Genomic DNA, 16,933 nt, shown 5'->3' with positions numbered 1-16,933 from the left:
CAACAATGAAATGTCAAGGGCAGCGAGTTGTGCTAGCTGTGTGTAGAGCTGGCTGGAGTTGGGAGTTGCCGTCCAGCAGACTTATCCCCTTAACCTAAAACTGGCCACTTGCTTCCCTTATCTCCCCAGTTTTATAGTCATCAAAAATTGCAGGTGGGGAAGATTTCATTCATAGTCTTGGGAAGGATTTCAAATGCAGCGAATCTAATGCCATTTATTAGGGCGAAAATATCACACTGATGTGCAATATTTGGTTTATTAATTTAAAAATGTTTTTAAAAATAGGGGGAGCAGTAAATAGTTCAGAAGAGCTTGGGATTATGTAAGAAAAAGGGTGTGTGTGTCTATTTATATGAGATAAATGTTATTAGGTATGGTGATTCAGCCTCTGCAAGAGCTGTTTATGCATGGTTGCTTAACCCAGCAGAGAAGTTTTAATGTGAAAAGCTTGCTCATTATGACTTCTTAATTTGTCCTAATTAAATATCGCTTTAGACCTTTGACGCAGGGGTGGGGAACATGCGGCCCTGCAGATATCGGACTTCAATTCTTTATCAGCCCTTAATGGTTAACCTGATCCAGCATGGTTGAATTTACGTTCTTAATTGACTCCAAAAGAGGACTAGACAAATTCGAGGATTTGCCATTGTTACATGAGCCATAACAGATATAGTCTCCACTGTCAAGAGTTGGTATGGTTCCGAATGCTAGTTACAGGGAATTGCAAGTGGAGAGAGGTTGCTGTGTTGTCCTCAGTTCCCGCTTGTGGACTTTGCAGCCAGGGAACAGGATGTTGGACTTGATAGACCTCTGGCCTCATCCACCAAGCTATCAGTTATAGCCTCCAGAACTCTCTTCTTGGTCAGTCACTACAAGCACATATGTGTAGTTAGGAATTTGTTTTGCCCCAATCTGCATGACCCTGGACATTTGCTTCTTTGCCTGCCTGGTCCAAGAGTCTGATCTTTTCGATTAGCTCATCTTCCTCATCATAGTGAAAATAACTAGAGCAGAGGGTGGGGAACCTTAGACGGGAGCCAAATGCAGCCTCCTCCAGACCTGTCCAGTTTGCCCTCCAGTTTGTCCTTGAACGCTGATAATGTCCCTCCCTTGCTTGATGGAGATTAGAGAGGGCTGTTTGAGTAGAAACTAGCCTACTGTACAAAGGTAGCATTTACATTTGTCGCTCTACCCAATTTTTGCCTCTGGCCCCACCTACCACTGGCATGTGGCCCTCAGGCTGAAATAACTTACCCGCCCTGAAACAAGAGGGATCACAGGTTGAGAGACAACTATATAGTGACCATTACATTTGCCTGTAGTGTAGCTAACTTAGTTCCACTGCGAGACAATCTTTTTGTTGACCTCCAGCACTCTGTAAACCTGACCATATAACCACCGTGACCCCGGACCTTTGTCTTGCCCTACCCAACAGGCATCTCTCACATATTGCAACTGGTCACAGGTGACAGTATGAGTTCCAATCTTTGCCATAATGTCAGGAAATTAACCTGTGTTCCTTTCGAGAAAGGTGCAAAGGAAAGGCTCGCTCTTCAGTATGTAAATTTATTTTATTTAAAAAACTGAAGAGAACCAATAAAACAGCGCAAACAAAAGATTTTTTAAAAAAGCAGATGTGAAATACTGTTCTCAACGGTGGTTAAGAGCAGGGATGGGAGCTTGGAGCCGTCCAGCTCCCATCTGTCCGAAACTGCTGGTCAGACGAGGTTAGGGATGAAGGCGGTTGCAGCCCAAAGACCCCTGGAGGAGCCACAGGTTAGCCAGCCCCTGTTCTAGCTACATGTCAGTTTCAGCTACTACTCAAAGCATTAAAACTGCCTGGTGGCCTCAAAAGATCGGTAAGGAATCAGAAGGAAAAAAACCACGCAGGGCCACTTGGCTAAGAAGGCACAAGCTGGTGCCACAACAGGCTAGGGTAGGGTTGCCAGACTCAATAGTGGACAGGACTTCTTATGTGCCTTTGATTGCCCTGCTCTCTTTTGAGTCTGGAAACCTTAAAGAGAAACCAGCAGACCATTTTGTTTAATTTCCAAGCAAAGGGTCTGCTGGTTTCTCTCTAAGGTTTCCAGACTCAAAAGAGAACAGGGCAATTAAAGGCACAGAAGTCCTGTCCACTACTGAGTTTGGCAACCCTAGGCTAGGGAGTGCAGGCACCTTGGTGTGACAACACATTAATTAGACTTTTTTTGGGGGGGGGACAAGCAGGCAGCTTATCTTTTATGGGAGGGATAGCCCCTTGACAAGCCTCCTTCCACAAACAAGGGGAGGCTACAGCTGTTTGAGAGGAGAAGCATCCTGATTCCTTAGCGTAGGGACGTGAAGGCCTGGGGTGCAAAGCCCACCTCCCCTCGCAACCCTAGAGCAGGGCCAGCAATATTGCTTGGGAGTTCTAATCTTTGGAAAGAAAGGAGCCACATTTCTGAGAAAGCTATCCAATCAGTTGGCGGTAAAAGGGGGGAAGAGGAGGCTTGTAGGACCCAGAAAGGGTTGGTCCCGAAGCTTCACAGCAGTGTCCGACTCTTCTAGCCTCTTCGTAACATCCTGCTGCCACTGGACAGCGAAACCACCAACCTAAAGCCATCAGTCCAGCTGCAGTAAACTGAAAGATGTGCCAAGCATTTTCTGCTGGAAAGTAAGCAGAGTTGGCTGCCTTTGCCAGTGATCTGGAGCCTGGCAAGTAGCGCCCAGGTTACAAGAGGTGACCAGGGAGGGCATGGACGGAGGAGAACAAAAAATAAGTTATTTATAAGGGTATGCCCAGATTGCTACAGAAGGGAAACACCTCCTCTTACACATATTGCTGTACGAAAAAAAGCAAAGCCACTTTGGGGACTTTGGACGGTTGAAGGTGTCCATTCATTCCAGGTGCCCAGTTCAAAAATTCGTTTGTATTAACTGCAAACTAAATGCCCTTGGCAGCTTGTGCGTCTTCATAGATTCCCGCCCCCCATCCCCGCAATGTTACAGGGGAACGAACCCCCTCAAAAACCCACGGCCTTGATTGGCAGCACAAGTGGGTACCTGCTTGTGGGGCTAAAGAACATTCACAGCAGGAGGGGGAGAGAAAGAGCGAGGCAAATTTGGGCTCTTTTTAAAAATATACATATATGTATATATATGCGTTACGATTCAACAGCAAGTCCGCTACTGTTTCAAAGAGCATACACTTCTCGTTTGTTCCCTCCACTGCTCCATCCGCCCGGGCACCCAGCAGTGCTTTCATATGGGTTTATACAGCAGCGTAGTGACATATTTCTTCTTGTAACGGTGGGTAGCGCTGAGCACCATGACCCCGTCCTAGGAGAGATTTGTGAAGAGAGGGAGATCAGAAGACGGAGCTGTCTAAACGCAGGCAGACAGTAACGACTTAAGCCGCCTTCTTACCTTGATGGAAAGGGCATAGAGGTGATTCAGCATGACGTGATTCGGCTCGGGAAGCAGGGCAGGATCGCACTAAAGAGGGGCAACAAAGGAGAGTAGTTCGGGATACGGCTGGGGAACCCATTTCCAGCTCAAGGGCCACGCTCCCTCTTGAGGAGCCTGCCAGGGGCCACATGGCCGTTGCAGGTGGCGCCAAAGTCAAGTGAGTGGAGCATCGCTACATGCCAGCAACACGCAAGGGGCAGGTTTCTGCACCACTGTCGTTTCCACCCAGCCAAGTAAGAGGCACTGTCGCAGTTCACAGACACATTCCAGCCAGGCATAGGCTTCTGAGGAAAGGGCAGAGAAGGGTCAGTGAAGGTGTGGTTTGGGGAGAGAGGTGCAGCTTAAGGAGAGGGTGTGGCCAAGGGAGACCCCCAAGAGCCAGGTGCACAGCCCCAGAGGGCTGCATTTGGCTCCCAAGCACTCTACCTGATTTAGGACTAGGGCTGGGCAATATCTGGTTTTCAGCATTGTGATATTCTGCTGAAAACCAAGTATTGCCCAGCCCTAGTCCTAAATCAGGTAGAGTGCTTGGGAGCCAAATGCAGCCCTCTGGGGCTGTGTACCCGGCTCTTGGGAGTCTCCCTTGGTATATCACCAGTATATCACAATATCTGAAATAAGGATAGCGCTATGTAGAGGCAATGGCTGGCTTCCCCGCATCGTGATTTTTGCCGGCGCCTGCTCTTGTGATTTGCCTGCTCCCAGCACGAGGCAGTGGAGCAGAGTTAATGGGCTGCAGGAATCAAGGAAAACATTGGCTGGTTCCCTGGTTTCCCCCACATTGTGATTTGTGCATAGCGTGCGCACACACATCAAGATTTGCGATACATTGCCAGGTCAAAAATTATGAAACCGATATCCCAATATGGACTTCAAACCGCTTTCGGACACTATGTCGCCTAGCCCTATTTAGAACTTTGAATGCAAAATCAGGAAAGCCACTAGGGGCCACCAGAGGACTCTTGTACACCTACCAAATACATATATATTTTTTGTAGCATGAAAGAGAATTTTTCCATTCCTGTGGAAGCTTCTGAAATGCAAACCCAAGCATGACCAGTTTATTAAGAAAACAGGATGCAAGGTGGGGCAAGGCTTATTATTACTAATAATAGTTACCGTGTATTTGTATACCATCCCCCTTCATATGTAAATCTGAGGGCAGTTCACAGCATAAAAATACAAGATAAAAACACATAAGAACAAAAGAAACCAATAACCCCCCCCCTCCCCAGGTCAATTCAAACAATTCTGAGTTTCAGTGGCGCAGTCTCACTGCGCACCCTCTGTTTTCAAATGGAGAATCCCCACATAAAAACTGCCCCAAGGACACATCAGCTTACACAGTGAATTTGATTTGGGGGGGGGGGAAAGCGGGGGCTTGCTTCTATCTTCACGTTTCTCTACTCACCGAAATCCCAGTGTCTTTGTTTAGGATAACCTGCAGGAGGTGCGGAGGGAGAATAGGGGGGGACTTAAAGCGCTCTTCCGGCTTACAGATGTAGGGTTCCTGGTGGTAGGGTCCGGGGGGTGAACTCGACAGCTCTGCTCAGGGAGAGTAGCGGGGAGAGAGGGGAGGCACGTAGGGTTAACCTTGGGTCTATTTGGGGGAAAGCACTTCTAAACAACTTCCCATTTCAGCCGTAGTCTTGAATCCCCAAAGGTTTACTTACTTGATTTCTACACTTTACTACTGAATGCCGTTTAGCAAACTTTACTGCCTGTTTGCCCATTTGAGAGAGATCGGTACTCCCTGCAATGCCATTTTCAACAACAACAAAAATTACTATCATTGTTGAATTTACTGCCCCATCCTTCACCACCAGGCCCCAGGGAGGGCTACGACAATTTAAAACTCGGTGTTGAAAACAGTTACAAGATTCAGAAAGTAACTGATCAACATCTGCATAGCTAGATTATTTCTTCTAGCTCATCCACGGGATATTCTAAGACAGCAGAACAACATTCGGGCGAAGCCTTTAATTCTGAATGGTGATGCTGTTCTTACCACCCTGGACAATTTGGTACCATCAGCAAACTTCGCTACCTCGCTGCTCACACCTAACGCCAGGTCAAGTTTAAAAAGCACAGGCCCCAATACCAATTCCGGTGAAGAGGACACTTTTTACATCCCTCCACTGTGAGAAATGTCCATTTATTCCTACCTGGTGCTTTCCGTTCTTTGATCCATAAGGATCACGACTGCTAAGCTTACTTGGGAGTCCTTGGTGAAAAACTGTTTGAGACGCTTAAGTGCACAATGTCTGCTCAAAAACCACCTTCCGTGTGGTTACTGACACTCTCAATAATGTGCTGGGAGGAACAAAGTCCTCCAGGGTTAAAACTGCATTCAGACCATCCCCACTGCCAGGACACAAATACAGTGGTACCTCGACTTACGAACGACTCAACAACAGAATTTTTCGACTTACGAATGGGGGTAATGGCCGCGCGCTTACGAATGTTTCGACATCCGAAAGGAAACCGCGGCGGTTTTAGATAGGGATTTTTCGACTTACGAATTTTTAGATAGGGTTGCTCCGACTTACGAATTTTTCCATTTCCAATGCATTCCTATGTGAAATTGCGTTTCCAATGGTATTTTTCGACTTACGGATTTTTTGACCTACGAAGGTGCCTTCGGAACGGATTAAATTCGTAAGTCGAGGCACCACTGTAGTGCACAGCTAGCCACTAAACCCTGGAGCAAGGCAACACAGGACCCCCAATCATGGAGAAGCACGACACCAAGATACCTACCAGATACATCTGAGCACTTCTGGGAGTCCACCATTAAAGCATCAAATACTTCAAAGTCTGTTTTCTTCACCTGAATGACATTGTTGACAGTCCCCAGCTGGCTGGTTACTACAGGCTAGGATGAAAACCAAGGGGCAGCTTGTAAATCGCTTTGGGGTGCCTCATGGGAAGAGATTGGAGAAGGAAGAGGAGGAGGAACAGAATAGAAACCAGCAAAGCTCTACTTTGCATCCCTAGAATAGGCTCCACCCCTCAGCTTTTGGGAACCTCCAGATTGTTGGGCTCCAGCTCCCATCAGCCCCAGTCTGTGGCCAATGGACAGGGATGATGTCAGCAACATCTGGAGGGCCATAGACCTAGGCCCTGCAGAACGAATCTCAGGCCTTCCCATGGGAAGGATGTAGGAGGATTTTTTTTAAAAAAGGAGAAGTCTTCGGCTGAGTGTCTGACCAACGGCTGGTGCCCCACTGGTTCATTACAGAAAGAAGTCAGTTGTCAAAATTGGTTTGCTGCAACGTCAAGTGATGGCCTACGTGTGTAAATGGGCCACCACCTTTGATGTGAACTATCGTACCTAAAAACAACACGCTTTCCAATGCACCCGGCATTTCACATGTTCAGCTGCCAGCCACCAATCACGGAGAAATTAAAGAAGGCGGAGGCATGGATGCATGAGCCAGCCCTTCATGATGGCCAAGTAAGACGAATGAAAAAGGCAATGTTACCTCTGCAGGATCATGTGTCCATTGACCATCCACATAAAACTTGTATTGGTGTTCGCCTTCTGGGAGATCGAGAATGGCTACAAAGTTATTGTGGCTATGAATGAGAGAGGGAGGGGGTACAATTAATCCTTTACCCTAAAAAGCGAATCAGCTAAATAATAATAAAAAAGAGTTTGAATCTGAAGAGAGATCCAATCAGGACAATTTTTGCCTTTTCCCATTCGGTAGACAACCCACCCCAATATACTGGAATGAAACAGACAGTACCGTCCTGCCCACCCAAAGCAAAACCCCAACAGCTGTCTGTGAGTGCGACTGCAGGTCGCTCTTGCTTAGAAGCTGGGGATTTGCAGCGATGTTTTGTTGCAAGACTGGCTCCCCATGGCCATAAGGGTGAGCCGCTCTTGAAAATGAGCATTGGCTTCACCAACAGTATTTGAGCATGGCGCGAAGCTCAGCCCCTTGGGAATGCCTGAAGTTGCTCTGGAGCTTCTGCAAAGATGGCAGATTGCAGAAATGGCAAGGGACGATGTTTCAAAGGTATTCTTGAGAATGCCTTTCACTGGGTCCAGAAACATCATTTCAACCCAGCTAAGCAAACTGAAACAGCCTTCGCCAACCTGGCGCCCTCCAGAAGTTTTGGACTACGGCTCCCCTCAGCCGCATCCAGCTCAGGTAAAGAGTGAGGGACTGTAAGCATTCCGCTGAGCTCTACGGAGAACAGGATAAAAATATACCAACAATGTCTTCTTCCCATTCATAACAACTAGAGTGCGGGTGGGGTACATAGAGACAAAATGTTTTGTGAGCAAAAATTCAACCCCACATCCTTCGCCTTTCCTGCTCTTGTAGGAAATTGCAGTAAGGATAGACACCGTAGATACCCTTTTAAACATATTGGGCCTCCACACTAAGACAGCAAATGAAGGTAGCCCAGACCAAGCCACAAAGATGCTCACCTCCGTGTCAGTGGAAGTTTGCTCCAGTTGTTAAAAGAGCCAGACAGAAAGACCTCTTTGCCTCCTCCAGTCCAGCGGAAAACGGTTGGCCGAGCTTGTGTAGGAGCCTTATCATTCACCTCGACGTCATGCTGCCAGGCCAGGAATTCTTCTTTTTCCTTGCCAAGCTGCGTGGGACAGGGAGGGAAGAATATGCGGTGTAATGGCCAAGTCTCGGTAAAAATTCAGTTCCGCAATCTGTTTTAGTTTAAGTGGCTTAGGGGTGGGTCATTTAGGGTCCACTTCTTCCTTTCCTTTCTCCAGGCACTCCCAAAATCTTACCCATAACTTATAAATTTTCCCCATTCCTTATTAAAATCTTTCTGATTCTTCCGGTCATTTTTGCCATTTCGGCACAATCCACCAACTTAATCTGCCATTCTTCTCTGGTCGGGGCTTTATCATCTTTCCATCTCTGGGCCAATAGCATCCGTGCAGCCGTGGTTGCATACATAAATAATATTTTTTTGCTCCATTGGGCCTACATCCACACCCTGTGGAATGCCCTCCCACCAAAGGGAACAACAATTACCAGACCTTTAGAAGGCATCTCAAGGCAGCCCTGTTTAGGGAAGCTTTTAATGTTTGATGGATTTCTGTATTTTAATATTTTGTTGGAAGCCGCCCAGAGTGGCTGGGGGAACCCGGCCAGATGGGCGGGGTATAAATAATAAATTATTATTATTATTTTATTATTACATACCATTATCTGACCTCCTAGCAGAGGGTGAAGGAGGAGGAAACAGACATTCAAATGACTCAGCATTTGCCTAGGTCTGACTTGGAGGAGACCCACTGAAATTATCAGATCCAAGTTAGCTATGTCTATTACTTTCAGTGGGGCTGTTCTGAGTGGTACTAACGCTTCACGTAACCCAATGGCCGATTTCCCCTCTCTAAAAAGAGAATAACCAACTGGCTGTTGGAGCTTCTGCAAGAGTAAACTGGCGCCCGTCTCACATCCTTCAAAATGGCAGCATGAACCCTTTTGCTCGGGTTTCCCAGCAAATGAGGGCAAACGCCTGAGGTCACATACCTTTATTTCCTCAGTGTGGAACATGTCAGCGTCTTCAGGGCTGTCCATCAAGATCTTCGGCCGGTCTCCATCCTTTGTTCCTCCGCTATCTCTCCGAGGTGTCTTGTGGCTCCCTTGACGCTCCACACCGGCCCGCTCACTGCTTGTGTTCCCCATTGCTCTTCAGATCCCAAAGAGAAAGGCAGCCACAAATGTCTGCAAAAAAATCAGGTTGCGGAGAAACCAGGGGCTGTTCATTCGGCATAAACAAACAGCCCAGCTCACAATCTAATGAGCAATGGGCAGGAGAATGACAAGCTGGCTTTTGACTGCAGAGGTCTGGTTTGAAAGCCCTGCTGTCTGTCTGTTTGTTTGTTTGATTGATTGACTTTTGTTTGTTTGTTTGTTTCCTGTCTTGAAGCCAATGATGCCATTTGGGTGGGGTTAAACACCAGGCACATAAGGATTGTGTCCTGTAGAGAGAGAAGCTTAGAACCTGTGTGGTGTCACAATTAAAGTGCCTGAGAGACCTGGGTTCAAAATCCCCACTTAGCCAGGAAGTTCACTGGGTGACCTTGATTCACTCCCCATCCCTCCCAGCCTAAACTACTTCACAGGGATATTGAAAGGCAAGAATGGGGAGGGGAGCAAAAGGGCCCTTGGCTAATTGGTGGAAGGATGGAATATAAAAAATAAAAATGGAATGAGGTGAAAGCATAGAAGGTCCCTGGAAGCATCTCCAGCTGAAAGGAGCAGCACAGAGGAGCAACATCCGCCATGAAGATCACTAGATGACCTTGGGCCACATTATCAACCTAATCTCCCTCACAGGGTTGTTGTGAAGATAAAATAGAAGGGGAAATCTGCAACCTGTGCTCCTCAGAAGGCCAAGCAAGATAAATAAATTCGTTTTAATTGTCATCTGCCCCAACTGCAACAAAACATGTCTCTCCCTTATCAATCTCTACTGCCACAACAGGCACTGTAACCTTCCAATAGTTTCGACTTCACCCACAAAGGCACACTCCTCCATTGTCTCCCAAGACAGACGGATGCCAACAAAATATTCAGCCATTTCTCGAAGAAGCTCAAGATAACATAAGGGTTCTCCCATCTCTTGTGAGATAGGTGAGCCTGAGTATGTATGCTTGGACCAAGATCACACAACAACATTAATGGGGGATATGAACCCAGGTCTCCCTCTTCCTAGCCCAATACCCCTACATCTTTCAAATGAGGACAACACTTCACCTAGGTTCCAACAAAGTGCGCTCTACTAAATAAAGCTATTAAGTTTTAAGCATGCACAAGACTAAAAAAAAACTAGAACCCGGGAAGCTGAACAGTTGGAAGATTCAGGACAGACAAAAAGGAAGTCCTCCTTCACACAGCATCTAATTCATCTGTGAAATTAGCTGCCACAGGATGTAGCGACGGTCACGAACTTGGACAGCTTTAAAAGACCATTCAACAAATTCATGGAGGATAAGGCTTCTATTCTCGATGGCTATCTATCAGAGGCAGTAAACGCCTCTCCTCTGCATACCAGCAGCTGTGAATCGCAGGTGGGCAGAGTGCTATTGCACTTTGGGCCAGTGTAAAAACGGGATGCTAGAACCAGATGAGTCCCCTTTCACCTGATCCAGCAAGGCTCTCACCTGCTGTGAGTTGTGTTCAAGCTGTGACTTGTACTTCAGGACACACACACACCCCGTAACATATGCAACCCCTAAGTACCACCAGTCAAGCAGGACATCCGGCAGAACGTGCATAGTCATAGAGCTGGAAGGGACCACGAGGGTCATCTAATCCAGCCTCCTGCAACGCAGGAGTCCTTTGCCCAATGTGGGGCTCGAACCCATGCCTTGGCATCTGGTTGGCTTCTCTGAGAACAGGATGCTGTCGGCTTGACCCAGTATGGCCCTTACGTTTTTATACCACATTGCTGCAAGTTGCGCTCAAGTTGTGACTGACTCACCCTTTGACACCCACACCCACATCTCCCGCACCTAATATTTGCAACTATTTAAATATCCCCACTTATATAAAAAAAGATATCCAACAACAGGAAAGGAAAGACCCTCTGTGCTAAAGACTTCAGAGAGCCACTGTTGGCGGAACTATAAAACACTCAGCTAAAGGGATAAATAACCTGATCTGGTTCGAGGCAGTTCCTAATATATCTAACATATAAATTCAAAGTCTGACAGGCAAGTGGCACCGGATGTGCGCGAAGAACCTTCCTTTCACCTCTAGCGCTGCGCAGGGAAATGGGCTTTTAAAAAGGCTCGCTTGGTGACCTTGGGCCAGTCATCTCCTCTCAGCCCGGACCTACCTCGCATTAAACAGCAACACTCGCGTGCTAAACAGCCCGTGGTGCTGCAGTGAAAGAATTGTCCTCTGCACATGCTCAGGAGCCCTGTGCTCTCCTGGCCGGGGGGGGGAGGTTCCGGGGCTCAACCAGCCTCTTTGTGCCGTGGACCGAGGCGGGAATCGCCGCAGCGCCCGTCCACTTCCTTTTCACTCACCTGCAAGCGGCTCCGCGACTCTCTTCTCCGGGTCCCCGGGCAACAGCCGTTCCCGCCACTTCCGGTTTATCCCCGGCCGCCTGCGCAACAACTTCCGGTCTCGGGGAGAGCCTGGCGGCGTAGCTGAACTCTAATTCTTACTGCGCATGCGGGTGCGCGAAGCAGACAGGAGGCGGGGCGGCGCGGGAGCTTGCCGGGATTTAAAGGGGCCGCGTCGCCTTTTTCCCTTCTGCTCTTGAGGCGAGAGTTCTACGAAAGCGTTACGCGCCTGCAAGTCTCATCGTCTCTAGTTGTTCCTACCCCCGCGCCGCCCAACAGACTCCTGGAAATGTATGAGGAATAGAGGGAAGGAAATTGCACTCCGTACATGCTCAGAGGTTCCCTCTGCACGCGCTCAGAGGCTGCGAGCCCATACACGTGCTTATTCAGAAGTAAAAGTAGCGAAAATAAAAATAAATCCTTGTGTGGCACCCTTAAGTAGAGGTGGGGAACCTGTGGCCCTCTGGGTGTAATTAAATTACTTCCACCATCACCACCCATTGCTGATCATTGGTCAGATGTTGATTGGTGAGGACAAGTGCTGCAGCCTGACAAAACCTGGAAGCCCACAGGTACCCAACTCCTGCCTGCTCTGGTAGCAAAATTGGTTATTTATTTCATAAGAAAAGATTCCATAACAGGTGGCGCTGTGGGTAAACCACTGAGCCTAGGGCTTGCTGATCAGAAGGTCGGCGGTTCGAATCCCTGTGACGGGGTGAGCTCCCGTTGCTTGGTCCCAGCTCCTGCCAACCTAGCAGTTCGAAAGCACGTCAAAATGCAAGTAGATAAATAGGAACCGCTACAGCGGGAAGGTAAACGGCGTTTCCATGTGCTGCTCTGGTTTGCCAGAAGCGGCTTTGTCATGCTGGCCACATGACCTGGAAGCTATACGCCGGCTCCCTCGGCCAATAATGCGAGATGAGCGCGCAACCCCAGAGTCGGTCACGACTGGACCTAATGGTCAGGGGTCCCCTTTACCCCTTAGGTAGCTGTGTTGGTCTGACGTAGTCGAAACAAAAAATTTAAAAAATTCTTTCCAGTAGCACCTTAGAGGTTAACTACCTATGACAAACCTAGTTGGTCTCTAAGGTGCTACTGGAAGGATTTTTTTTCTTTTAAAAAAACCACACCAGCATTTTACATATCTGAGTACGGTGAAGGCACTTCCTGCCTGATATAAACAGGCAGGGAGTTCCAAAGTATAGGTGCTGCCACATGGAAAGGTTGATTTCTTACAGATACTGGACCTATATTATGTGGCGCCCGTAACAGTGCCAATTCCGCCAATTGAAGCAGTCCAGTGAGCACATACGGGGTAAGGTGATCTTGGGGGGTAAACTGGCCCCAAGCTGTGAATGGATTTGTATGCTAATAGTAACACCTTGAACCTTAAACCATGATTTGTCTTAAAATATTTGGAATGATGCTTCAAGACTTTTGCGGGGATTAGGAACATCTGTGGCCCTCCAGGGGTTGCTGGACTTCATCACCCCTGCGCATTCGTCATGCTTGCTGGAGGTGAGGGGAACTGGGGTCCAACAACATTTGCAGATTGGGGGGGGGACAGGTTCCCCATCCATGTCTTTGGATTTTTGGTGCAACAGACTGTTTAGCAATAGGCACCACCACACTCAGTGGATCTGATTTAGTGGACTGCAACCTACAGAAGCACTTTCCATACTACAGCCTTCCACAACCTGATATGTTTTTTGGACCTCAATTTCCATTAGCCCAGTTTAGAGATAGGCATGTACAGTACTCAGCCCCTCATAATATCCGTTCTTCTGACCTGGTCCGCCCTTGGATATCTTCCCCGTTCCCTTAGCCCTCCTTGCCTCTGACATGGCATCGCAGGGGGTTGGACTAGATGATCCTTGGGGTCCCATCCAGCTCCACAGTTCTAGAACCCAGATACCACGCAGCAAGCTCAGAAGACGGCAAGTCTCTGGTGCCGTTGTCCCTGGGGGAAGAGCTACCAGGGCTGCCTTCCGAATCACCCCAACAGGAAGACACAGGCTTACCATCCTCTGATTCCCAACCCTGCAGGAACTAAAGACTGCTGAATAAGGCAGGGGGGCCCTTTAACAGCCAGCTGGTTCCTCTGGAGGAGGCGGAGCTCACTCAACCACTGGTCCTGGTCAAGGTATATACGGTAAGGCTTCCTATGGCACTAGACCAGGCATGGCCAAACTTGGCCCTCCAGGTGTTTTGGGACTACAACTCCTATCATCCCTAGCTAACAGGACCAGTGGCCAGGGGTGATGGGAACTGTAGTCCTAAAACATCTGAAGGGCTAGGTTTGGCCATGCCTGCACTAGATGCTTGCAGAGGCAACAGTTCCTAAGGCTACATAAAAGGGCTCTGGGAGTTCCTGACAGAACAACTGTTGGACTTCCCTTGTGGACTTATAGAAGAGGCACTGGCCTGCTCTGTTGTTTTTTTAGTTATCAGGTTGCAAGCGAGCCTGTTTTGTTGAGGAAAGCAACTGTCTACTGGATCATTCCAAATAGATAACTAACCTAGTTGCTGAGACTGGTAGGATGGAAGACGGGGAGGCCAGCAGTAAGTAGGTGGCACCAAAGCCAATCACAGGCAGGGCCAACTAATTCTAATTTTTGCCTCCATCTTCCTCCTATTACGGCGACTAAGAAGGCAGGTGTGGAGCAGCTAAGGGCAGACTGAGGTTGGTGGGGCAGTGCCCCACTAGCCCTAATAGACAACTTCTCCTGAGATAGCCCTGGGCTGTCGCTTGAGAACTGTGACGGCTCTTCCAAGATTACATGGCCCAATACAAAAGTATACTCGTGTTGTTCCAGGGCTGCAAGCTGACACCTCGGATAAGCCCTGGAAGTCTCTGATGGCTGTTTAAATACAAGCTGTTCCTCCTCTCCAGTCTACTCAGTTTAACAACTTCCCAAGCGTCGGGATGATATTTCACCCCCTAAATGCCTTGGCGGTGCAGCTGAGCGGCATAGGAGGACCCTTGTGGAGCGAGGAAGGAGTAGGGTGGCTTTTCTTAGAGGAGGGCTGAAGTTCTGCAAGTGCAATTGGCTCTCTGCCACTTGAGATATAACTGAGGACTTCCGAAGTTGCTCACATTCAACAGATAGCCAAGGGATAGGTCAGTGGTAGGGCTGTGGCTAAAGCTTACCAAAGATTTCCTCCCTCTGCAAAAGGGGCTTCCATTTTCCTTTTCTTGGGGCACCAAGCGTGAGTGATCTGTAGCTCTCCAGAGGTTGCTGGACTACCAACTCCCATATTCCCCTGATCCCCCCCCTCTGCCCACACAACCAGGGAAGAAGGGGTGAGTGAAGATCCCCACTGGGACCAAGGGGAAGAGGATCAACTTTGCCCGATGGTTGAACTGGAAATCAAAGGCTGTCACAGTGGGGGAAGTATTGGGTACAGAGCCCAGAAAGACCCAGAGGGCAGCCCTCATCATTTTTTCCCCAGGGGTTGGATGAAAGAAGCACCAGGTCCTATTCACCAAGAGGGCGGCACTGCCGAGGAGGCAGAAGATCTGGCCTCCAAGGATCGTGCCACAGCAGGCTAGATCTGCTGCCCCTGTGGATCCTGCCACCTGAGACAGTCACTTCACATTGCCACATGGGAGACCCGGCCCTATCAACCATTATCTCTGGGGGGTTACAGGCTACCTACCTTTGCTTCAGAGCAGGGATGGGAAACCTGTGCCCTTTCAGATGTTGCGGGACTCCTACTCCCGCCAAGGGGAGGAAGGCCTGTCCTGCAGTGGCAGAGTGGAAGGTCCGTAGCTTGGTGGCAGTGCATCCGCCTTGCAAGCTGAAAGTCCCAGGTTCAATCCCCAGCCTCTCCAGGGTTGTGCTAGGAGAGAGCCCTTGCTTCAAACCCCGGAGAGCTACTGCCAGTCAATGCAGACAGTACTCAGCTAGATGGACCAATGGTCTGATTCGGTCATTTAGAATTTTGCTTTGTGGTTTCTCTTGCTTTTAATTCAGGTGTCATACAATTGCATTCACATTTCTGTCCCGGTTGGTTTAGTTTAGGGACCAGTTTTTAAAGGGGAATACTGTGATTAACCTGCCAACCTAGCAGTTCGAAAGCACATCAAAATGCAAGTAGATAAATAGGAACCGCTACAGTGGGAAGGTAAACGGCGTTTCCGTGTGCTGCTCTGGTTTGCCAGGGGTCCCTTTACCTTTTTTTTTACTGCGATTAACCAGGGCAATTCAACATTCGAAGGAATGTTCGTGTTTATAGAGAGCCAGCGTGGTGTAGTTGCTAGAGTGTTGGACTAGGACCTGGCATAGACATGGGTTCGAATCCCCACTCAGCCATGTGAACTTCTGCGGGCAGCCTCAGGCCATTCACTATCTCTTAGACCAGCCTACTTCACAGGCCTGTTGTGAGAATAGAGTGGAGAGGGGGAAATCCCACAAGGTACACCACCTTGAGCTCCTTGGAGGAAAGATGGTTTGTAAACAAAATGAATGAAGGTTTTTAAGCAGAGGTTGGATGGCCCTCTGACATGGATGCTTTAGAGTGGATTTGCCTGCACATTTGTCTTATTGATGATAATTTTCCACTATTTGGTGGAGAAAGGAGCCCTGCAGAAGCCTGTTGCTTATATCTTCACTGGGCCCTCATCTCTTATATTTAGCTGCCCTGCTCTAAAGTTACATATCAGAATTACACACACATCGCTGTTTTACAGAGCCCAGCTGTCCCAAAGACCTGGAGGAGGCTAATCTGATCCAGGAGCTGAGGACAGCAATTTACCTTCCCATCTGTCTCTGCCTGTAATGCGTGTGTGGCGGGGGGGCGGCGGGGGGGGGACGACGACTTGGTTTTGAGGCACAGGGAATGGCACAGCAGAACTTGAGGTGGTACATAAAAGGAAACTATTTTACGGTGTGTGTGTGTGTGTGTGTGTGTGTGTGTGTGTGAAAGACAGAGAAAGAGCTATCACGAGACAGTGAAAGCCTGAAGCAAATAAATGGATAAATGCGGCCCTGCTCCACTCATAGGCAAACAAGAAAACACATCATTTGGACTTCATAAACTAAATGAATGGGGTGCATAGCTGGTGGCCTGCCCAAATCTGGTCCTGTGTACTGCTAACCTGGATGAGACCCAATGTGGACCTGATGACTCTGACCTCAGCTGGTTTCTCCCAAGCCAACACATACGTCAAGGGCTCTTTAGTCCGCAGTCTGCTTGGTCCGAGATCACCTTTACTCACCCCAGGCAGCGAGCAAACATTGCCATCCATCTTTTACTTGGCACTAAAAACATTCCCCCCCCCCCCGGGCGTTTAATACTGCGAATGGGTTATTCAGATATCACAAACAGGTTGCTTGCAATGGTTTTTTTTAAAAAAAAAACTCACTGGATTTCCCACGGAAAGGGTAAATCCTGATTAAATGAGGGTGCGGGGGGGGG

General features: G+C 48.4%; 1 protein-coding gene across 2 annotated transcripts; it reads right to left on the bottom strand.

The window, feature by feature from the left end:
• Positions 1 to 1,552: 1,552 nt before the first annotated feature.
• PRKAB1 (protein kinase AMP-activated non-catalytic subunit beta 1) lies at positions 1,553 to 11,514 on the bottom strand. Of its 2 annotated transcripts, none has more exons than XM_035098521.3 (8): positions 11,281 to 11,514; positions 8,967 to 9,161; positions 7,892 to 8,058; positions 6,933 to 7,026; positions 6,208 to 6,322; positions 4,859 to 4,992; positions 3,406 to 3,474; positions 1,553 to 3,318 (listed from the first exon to the last, which is right to left on the bottom strand). In XM_035098521.3, exons 2-8 carry the CDS (start codon positions 9,120 to 9,122, stop codon positions 3,241 to 3,243), a joined length of 813 nt encoding a protein of 270 aa, XP_034954412.1. In that variant the 5' UTR covers positions 9,123 to 9,161; positions 11,281 to 11,514; the 3' UTR covers positions 1,553 to 3,240. The 2 variants fall into 2 exon arrangements, with proteins under 2 accessions (XP_034954412.1, XP_034954411.1); XM_035098520.3 differs by having other exon boundaries at positions 11,474 to 11,514.
• Positions 11,515 to 16,933: the final 5,419 nt, after the last annotated feature.

The sequence above is a fragment of the Zootoca vivipara genome, chromosome 16, assembly GCF_965207765.1.
Source record: "Zootoca vivipara chromosome 16, rZooViv2.hap1.1, whole genome shotgun sequence".
In the NCBI taxonomy this organism is placed as follows: Eukaryota; Metazoa; Chordata; class Lepidosauria; order Squamata; family Lacertidae; genus Zootoca; species Zootoca vivipara.
The sequence above is the reverse complement of the archived record's forward strand: the minus strand, read 5'-3'. Positions and strand labels throughout refer to the sequence as shown.

Excerpts from the sequence above, each read along its gene's own strand:
- PRKAB1 (XM_035098521.3), bottom strand. The coding sequence starts at position 9,122 with ATGGGGAACACAAGCAGTGAGCGGGCCGGTGTGGAGCGTCAAGGGAGC. Across the intron at positions 7,027-7,891 it reads AAACTTCCACTGACACGGAG|CCACAATAACTTTGTAGCCA; the intron begins GTGAGCATCTTT and ends TCTCATTCATAG. Across the intron at positions 3,319-3,405 it reads TCTATGCCCTTTCCATCAAG|GACGGGGTCATGGTGCTCAG; the intron begins GTAAGAAGGCGG and ends AATCTCTCCTAG.